This window comes from Monopterus albus, unplaced genomic scaffold, assembly GCF_001952655.1.
Source record: "Monopterus albus unplaced genomic scaffold, M_albus_1.0 scaffold57.1, whole genome shotgun sequence".
Lineage (NCBI taxonomy): Eukaryota > Metazoa > Chordata > Actinopteri > Synbranchiformes > Synbranchidae > Monopterus > Monopterus albus.
In genome coordinates this window covers 424322-432572 of record NW_018127937.1, presented here as the reverse complement: position 1 = coordinate 432572, position 8251 = coordinate 424322, and the positions used below count along the sequence as shown (strand labels likewise).

The 8251-nt window shown below is 48.2% G+C and overlaps 1 protein-coding gene across 1 annotated transcript in view; it reads left to right on the top strand.

The window, feature by feature from the left end:
- Positions 1–6627, top strand: part of fhod1 (formin homology 2 domain containing 1) — a 45000-nt gene extending 38373 nt beyond the window's left edge. Inside the window, exons 17-24 of the mRNA XM_020602660.1 lie at positions 36–218; positions 1397–1516; positions 2031–2192; positions 2302–2492; positions 3035–3227; positions 4188–4353; positions 4922–5098; positions 5681–6627. Of these exons, the coding sequence (XP_020458316.1) occupies positions 36–218; positions 1397–1516; positions 2031–2192; positions 2302–2492; positions 3035–3227; positions 4188–4353; positions 4922–5098; positions 5681–5763 (1275 nt within the window). The 3' untranslated portion in view covers positions 5764–6627. The remainder of the gene's footprint in view (positions 1–35; positions 219–1396; positions 1517–2030; positions 2193–2301; positions 2493–3034; positions 3228–4187; positions 4354–4921; positions 5099–5680) is intronic.
- The last annotated feature ends 1624 nt before the right edge of the window (positions 6628–8251 follow it).

The window sequence follows — 8251 nt, the reverse complement described above, 5'->3', positions numbered from 1 at the left end:
CCGGGCCCCCCCCCCCCCCCCTCTGTCCTGAGCAGAAGATCCTGACCATGACCCCCACGGATGAGGAGAAGCAGAAGATCCAGGAGGCTCAGCTGGCCAATCCCGACGTCCCTCTGGGCACAGCGGAGCAGTTCCTGCTCAGCCTGGCCTCCATCAGTGCCCTGACCCACCGCCTGCAGCTCTGGTCCTTCAAACTCAACTACGAGACTCTGGAGAAGGTAAAACACATACACACAGCGGGTAGAGTATGGTCTCCAGGACTGTACAGTGGACTGCAGAGACCTTTAGTTCTGATTCATAGTCTGATGTGCTCAGGCCTTTTCAGACTAAGCCGAGAGCTGCTGTTTGTCTGGATGTGTGTGAGGCTGCACTCACATGTCCACAAACCAGAAAATGTAAAAGATGCATGGTTGTGTTAAGGTAGCATCCCTGTGCTGTAAACTGGCTGCTGGCTCGTGGTCCATCGTGTGCACTCACACAGCAGACTTGCAGATAAGAAAATAACAAAAGAATTTGTACGTTAGGGTTGAACACTTACACACACTGAGAAACCTGGGACATCATGGTATTAATCCAGCCTTGGCTGGAGTTTTCAGCCCAGGCTGAGGAGCTGTTCCAGCAGCTGGGGCTTCATGCTGCATCCAACCATGTCTGAGGCACTACTTTCTTTTTACAGCCAGAGAGAGGCCGAAGGAAGGTCATTGAATCCAGCACACTGATGGTGGACCCTGCCACTAACAATGTGGTGGACTGTATAGAGTGATTGTTGCTGAATGGATGTTGCAAAAAAGCAATAAATAGAATTAAAAGCAGCCACAAAGGTAAAGTGGGCAGAGGTGGCCTAAAGGTTTGAGACTGGAGGGTTGCTGGTTCAATCCCTGGACCAGCAGCATTAAATTTGGGTGGGACAAGTGACAAAGCAGTGGTTGCCCCACCCTCAGTAACACCACCGTGGTGCCCTTGAGCAAGGCCCACAACCCCAACTGCTCCAGTGGAGCTGCTCAGTGGCCACAGGTCAGTCTGCGGTTGGACTGGGCAGCTTCCAGGTGTGTATGTAAACAGAGAAGTGGCCTCTGTGGGCTCACCCTGAATAAATACAGGTAAAAAAAAAAACTGCTGTCAACAAGTTTCAAAACATCCAAAAAATCTGATGTGCAATGTTTTAGAAAGTGATGGAAACTGCAGCATCACCGGTGTGAGCAGTGCGTTTCGCTCTGTGGTCGTCTGCTTTTTACTACAAGTGTTGCAGAGTTTTCACCTCCTGTTTGTGTGCTGTGTGCCCGTGTTCCCTGCTCTGCTTGGCTGTAGGAAGGAAATCTATGAACATGTTTGTCAGGAAACACCCCAGGTAATGAAGTGTACCAACAGGATGTTGTGCCTGTGTCGCCCCCTGCAGGAGATCGCTGAGCCGCTCTTTGACCTGAAGCTGGGCATGGAGCAGCTAGCCTCCAATCAGACCTTCAGAAGGATCCTGGCAGCGCTGCTCGCCATCGGCAACTTCCTCAACGGCTCCAATGTGAGAACAGAAGCACACGTGTGCATGTCTGGTTCACCTGTTGACTGAAAGCACTGAGCTGACCCCTCCTTACACACACATACCCAACAGAAACTGCAGTCAAAGTGTTTCCAGTGGGAACACCGTTACATGTTAAAGACTCACTCATAACAAAAAGGTTTCGAAGCAAGTTCACGTGCTCTGTGGTAGACTGATAAAGAACCTCTGATGGGGGCCAGGTTCACTTCACTCTATCACTCTACACATGGTGCACCAGTTTATCAGTAAATAAATAATCAGTTGTTGACTCTTGGACCAAGTGCCTCTCACACACCGCTGTTGGGAAGTGCAGAAATAAGAATATAGTGTTTTTATTTGCTCATGACAACTTGGACCATGGATCAGCTGACGTGGTTCAGATCGCTGCCTTCATCTGTAATCTGTGTCTGAAAAGACAACGGTGTTTATCTGCAGCTGTAATTAGACGCTACCTGTGTGTGTGTGTGTGTGTGTGTGTGTGTGTGTGTGTGCGCAGGCTAAAGGCTTTGAGCTCAGTTACTTGGAGAAAGTGGTGGAGGTGAAGGACACAGTTCACCGACAGTCTCTGCTGCATCACACCTGCAGCCAGGTGGTGGAAAATTACCCAGAATCCTCTGATGTCTACTCTGAGATCCCAGCCATCACCCGCTCTTCAAAAGTACAAATCTATTCTTCTCTACTGCAATTTCATCTCCTTCCCAGACTGTTCACCTGACTTAGTTCAGGTAGCAGACACAGGTGGTGACCAGGTGACTTTCTTTCTCTAGGTGGACTTTGAGCAGCTCTCAGAAAACCTGGTCCAGCTGGAGAAACGCTGCAAGGCATCATGGGACAACCTGAAGGTGGTGGCCAAACATGAAACCAAAACAGTGCTCAAAAACAAGATGACAGACTTTCTGAAGGATTGCACTCAGAGAATTATCATCCTGAAGGTGGTGCACAGGAGGGTCATCAACAGGTCAGACACACACAGCTGTCAGTAGCATAAAGCATCCCCTAACCCTCACCCTATCCTCAACCATCACAGCTAAATGTTTAGCCCCAGTCTGCCCTGACCCTGGCCTCAAACTGACTCGAATCTGAACCATCCAACCAGGTCTGAACCCTCAAACAGCCCTTTGCAGGTGTGAGGACTGGACAACATGTCCTCACAGTGCAAAGATGTCCTCAGGCTGTCCAGCCCTACGAGCACAAACGCACACACACACACACACAGTATCTGGTTAAAGAACCAATGTGGAAGTAGGACATGGAGCTCAGCCTCCGTCAGTCATCTCTCATGTGTAACAGCTGCATTTATAACTGTGTCTAAATCCATGCCGTATTGCCTCCAGTATATACCAGCTGTGTAAACGTGTCCTAGATTTTGAGGTGAGTGTTGTGAACTAGATTTGGGAGTAGATTCCATGACAAGTGACGTTTCCCAGCAGGTATGGGTTTCCTCTCATCTTAATCTGTACATTCTGCCTGATCCTAACTAGTCGTGTCTTATGACTCCAGGTTCCACTCCTTCCTGTTGTACCTGGGTCAGCCGTCCTCCTCAGTCAGAGACATTAAAGTCACTGCTTTCTGTCGGATCATCAGTGAGTTTGCTTTGGAGTATCGCACCACCAGAGAGCGAATCCTTACCATCAAACGAAAACGAGCCACCCACAGAGAGCGAACCAAGACCAGAGGCAAACTGATCACAGAGGTAAACCTCCTTAGTGCCGCTCCTCCTGCCGTTGCAGGGGTTGGAGGTCAGCAGCAGGAGCATGAACCACAACAGTGCAAATGGCTTCTCAAGCTGATGGTGGCTGCTGCCTTCATCTTTGCACTGTGTTTTACTGGATGTCCTCTGTGGTTTGGTTTTTGAGCACAGTCCCCATCCAGTATGTGTTGATACTTGATCTCCTATCTATTGAAGCCCACTACAGTGGGCTGACATTCACACCAGTGAAACAGTGTGAAGGTTTGACACAGAGTTCTCATCACAAGCTGTACTTACCAGCCACACCTCATGGCAAGCCTTTTGGGATTTCTCTCTTAATCAGTCATTTCAGTTACAGAAACATTTGGTAGTAGCATGGAATGAGAAAATCTACAGCAGCTGTAGAATAGAACTTATCTGTTGGCATTCAAGTCCTCCTGAGCTGCTGCTGTTCACTGCAGCTGCCATGTTGGTACAGGGGAGCCTCCTGATGCAGGTGGTCGTCTGAAGGCAGGAGCTCTGTCCACAGAAACTCACTGGATCCACAACCGACTTTCCAGCTGTTGGGTTGTTACAGTTGTAGAAATTAGTTTATGACACAGGACATGTGGTTAAACTGTGGCGTTTCATACCAAAACACTTTCTCTGGAGACAGTGACTGTTCTATAATGTTTAAGATGAATTTACTTACTAGATAATCAAAGAAAAAACTAATACTGAATTGCACATTATTATGCAAAACAAATAATCAAATTTTATAACAGTAAAATAAAGATTTGTCATTTCTTTTACTAAAAACATCCAAAAGACTCTGGGGACCTCTGCAGTTTGAGCTGAACCCTGCTGCAACATGGTGACTGCTTAGGCGCATCACAGGCATCTATGCTACAGCCCAAGAAACAGGACTTTTCTGGTTCTTTAAAGGCCTGACTAAACCCAGTTCTCTCCTCCTCTTCCTCTCAGACAGAGAAGTTTTCGGGGGCGGTGCCTTATCAGGACAACCCCTCCCTCATCACGACGGCAGCAGAGGCAGATCAAGAGGAGGAGCACGAGAACATGAAGAACCTGCTGATCAGCAGTAGTGTGAGCGCTGAGCAGAGAGGTCTGCGACGCACCAGAGCCGTCCGCAGTAAGACCCCATCTGTCTCCATAGCTCTGAATCTGACAGCAGCTCGCTGCTGCGTCTATAGAAATGTCTCTGAAGTCTGTGCGTGTTCAGGACGCTGCAATCTGACCTCAGACACATCAGTCACTCGCACTCGCCTTCATCTCATCACTTCACTGAACCCTGCTTAGAAATGCATGTTAGTTTTTGGGGCATTGTGTAGGCAGCTGACAGCGGGGAGACAGAGTGGCCTCATAGCTCCGGGACACTAAGAGACGGCCGAGCTTTAACGTCTGAGGTGAGTCGGTTCTATGAGGCCCATTTAAGAAACTGCTCTCACATAGTTCAGGTTAAGTTCACAGCTGCTGATTCAACCCAAATTCTGTATCAAACCTTGAAGCAGAGACACAACCGACATGTAAGTGCGCTGCAGCAAACACTGATGAAACTGTGGAGCATCCTTTAAGTCCACATACAGTAGGAGCATCATGCGGAGGTCTACATGGTAGAACACTGTTCTTCTCTGACTGCTGCAGTCAGGGCGAGGTGGTGGTCACCTGGTGCTGGCTGATGTTGTGCTTCTGGTCCTCAGGTTTGGGCACGGTGAGTCCGTCTCAGATGTCAGTAGCCAAAGAAGACGGGACCAGCTGCCAGGATGACGCCACAGATGAGATCATGGACCGACTGGTGAAGTCTGTTACCCAGAATCCCTCAGACAGACCGTCCAGCCCCAAGACCCGAAAGCAGTCTCGGCTCAACAGGAAGTCATGTGAGTACACAGCCTGATGACTGTAGCGCGTAACACTGATGTTTTACTTGACAGTTCTTTGTGGTCAAATTGAATGTGAACCATAGAGCGAAGATTTTCCCAAATGCTCTTTTGAAGATGTGATGTTGAAGTGTTTGGGTCAGAAGAAAGAACAGTCAAATCGTTTTGTGCAGCTGTAAATTTAAGGACAAGCCTAGAGCATGAGCCTAGTGGTTTGTAATGTTTTTGTTATTTTGCACAAAAGCAGCTCCAATAGTCTCTGAAGGAAGACAGGCGCTGATGTCTGCTCTATTGACACTGGTCCAGCTTCAGTGGATGAGTCTTCAGCTTAGTGCACCTGCCCCCTGACACAGCTGCTGCCACTTCTTTCTTCTGCTGCAGCTTTAGATTGTGTTTAGATTGCACACAGTCGTAGTTTTAACATTTTTAAAGTCTGGGACCATTCAGTTCTATTTTATTTATATCGATCACAAGAAAAATCATCTCGGGGCACTTTACTCAGCTGGTTTGTGGCTCGATCTTTACCTGTAACGAAGCCTGCGTCTCTTTGCATCACTGACACGTGCTGTGTGTGTGTTTCAGTGAGGAGGACTCTGAAGAGCGGACTCACTCTGGACATGGTTCAGGCTCTGGGGCTCAACAACAAGGCAGGAGACAAAGTCTGAGCAGACACTGAACCCAGACCAGCTGCAGGAGTAGAATCCAGGTCCTGCTGAGCAAACATTTTCCCTCTGCTGTTGGACTCTGTCACAGGAGGAGACCAGGTCTGCGTGCAGGGCCTCCTCTGTCACCCATGAACATTTGTGAAAGTGACACAAAGAACCTATAAGCTCTGATTATTTTCAGCTTCCCCAACTCTAAGTGTGCAGTTATTAAAATAGACATAGACAGATGAGCAGTGTAGACAGAAACAGCAGCAAACTGCCTCTGTGTTTCTTATCTTTCACTCCTTGGACTGAGTCTCAGCCACTCCAACTCCCTGCAGCTTCTGAAGAAACATGTTTGGTGATGGGACAACATGCACTGTGTCATTACATTTTAGACACAGAACTTTTCTCCCTTCTGATCATGTTGTGTGGTCTTCACCAGCAGGCAGTCTGGTCACGACACGAGCGAGAGGCCACATACAAAACCTAATTAACCAGCAACGAACCTGCTGTGTTTGGAGAAAACCCCTTGAACATGTTTCTTGTCTCACAGACAAAGTCACTAGTATGGTACACACTGTCGGACACTTCAACTCTGTGTGTGTGTGTGTGTGTGTGTGTGTGTGTGTGTGTTACACTGACCACAAGCTGCTCTGCTGCGGAAATGTTGTGTAGGGCGGTTTGAGCACAGATCACGGGGTCACTCGTTTCTGTACAATCGCAGCATCGTTACACTATGTGGTGTGTTGGTGTCAGTGCAACTGTTGTCACACAAACCTGATGACGACAGCTTTGTTTAACTGAGAGCATTTTGTAGAAATATGGCGCCGGAGCTTGAATGTGCTCCAAGTAGAGCTAATAAAGGTTTTTGATAAAGAACCACAGAGTTTTGTTTGTTTTGTTCTGATGTAGTTCCAACTTAGTGTCCCATAGATGTGATGTGTGTTATGTTTCCCAGCAGGTAACACGAGACTGTGTCCGAGCGAAGGACCGCTAACGAAAACAACAAATAGGCCTGGGCGCAGCAGCTAAGTCACGTACCACACCCCAGGGAATAAGCTGAGGTGGAGGGCAGGCACAAAAAACACGCACACACACAAGAAGATAATGTAGCTAAAAAATAGGAAATAAAGTACAGTACTGAACTGAAAATACTTGTGTACTGTCTGTGGGATTTTGAATACAGGACTTGTTACTTTTAAAGTACTTGCTTGTACTGATGCTTCTTCCACCACTACTCTTGGTAAAATACTTGATCTTAAATAGTAACACTGTCCATTAGCTAAAAAGACTACCTCTGCTGTTTTGCACAAACCCAGTACATTCCCCCTTCTTGTTGTATTACATGTAAATCTGCTGCTGACTGTTATTACCGTCATATCTGCTGCTGTTGGTCATTTGCAATACTGTCCATGTGCATCTCAATCCCACAGCCATCTGACAATCTTGTTATTTGCACCACTGTCACCAATTGTAATGTTTGAGTCGTAGCCTATTAGGTTGTACTGTTTAGCTTTTTCCTAACCACTTTGACTTGGTTTTCATATTCTTTTTAGTCTATTTTTACTCAACTTTTATTCTATTTTAGTTTCCTAAATGGTATGGCATTCAATACTAGGTGAGAGAGCTCTCTGCCCTCTGACAGTGACTTTCACTGAGGCCAGCTGGCTTCTAGGGGCCCTCCAGACCCCCGTTTCTGCTGTTGTCTCCACTTGTCTCAGCAGCTCGCCCCCTGGGCGGTCGGCTGTGGTCCATGCTGCTATGCTCCAGACCAGGCTGTGTGAGAGGGACTGTGTAACACAGTCCTGATCTTTTCACACAGGACCGCCAACACATTCACAACCCACTCTAAGACCACGTTTAAGACTATGCACACTCAGGCACCTGCCTACATCAGAGACCTGCAGCAGGTCTTCAAGCTCCTCTGATTCCTGAGGCACAATCATGGCTGGCTCCTGAGTCCTCTTCACCCCCACCTGCCTGAGTAGAGCGTTTATGTTAATATTTGTTACATTCAAATTGTATGTTGTTTCCTTTTGGCACTGGTGTAAACAGTCACGCTGGATGTATACAACTCAGCTGGTGCTTTGGAAGGACTCTGACCTATTCAGCATCTCCCTCATGCCAGTTTGTGTCACCAAATGCCACTGCACCCAGTTACCAGGAGACGAGAAGCGTCAGGTCTGGTTGTGTTGATTTATTCATGCAATTCTCGCTGAATGACGTCACAGCCGGACGGCTTTAGAGCTGACCCGCAGTCAGGGTGAGGGCGTCTGATCCAGGCGGACATCACCTGCAGGGGCTCCGTCTCTTTAAAGGGAGACTGGTGTCACGTGTCCAGCCCCGGTGCCCCCTCCTCCGTGCCTTACCGGAGCCTGTGAGTGTGGGTTGATGTTGTAAACCGGCAGCCGGCCTTTGTCCGCGGCTCCGTGTCCTCTGGTGGTGGGATGTGTGCGCGCTGAGCTCCGGGAGAAGGTGCTGTCGCTCGGACTAATGCTGTCGCTCG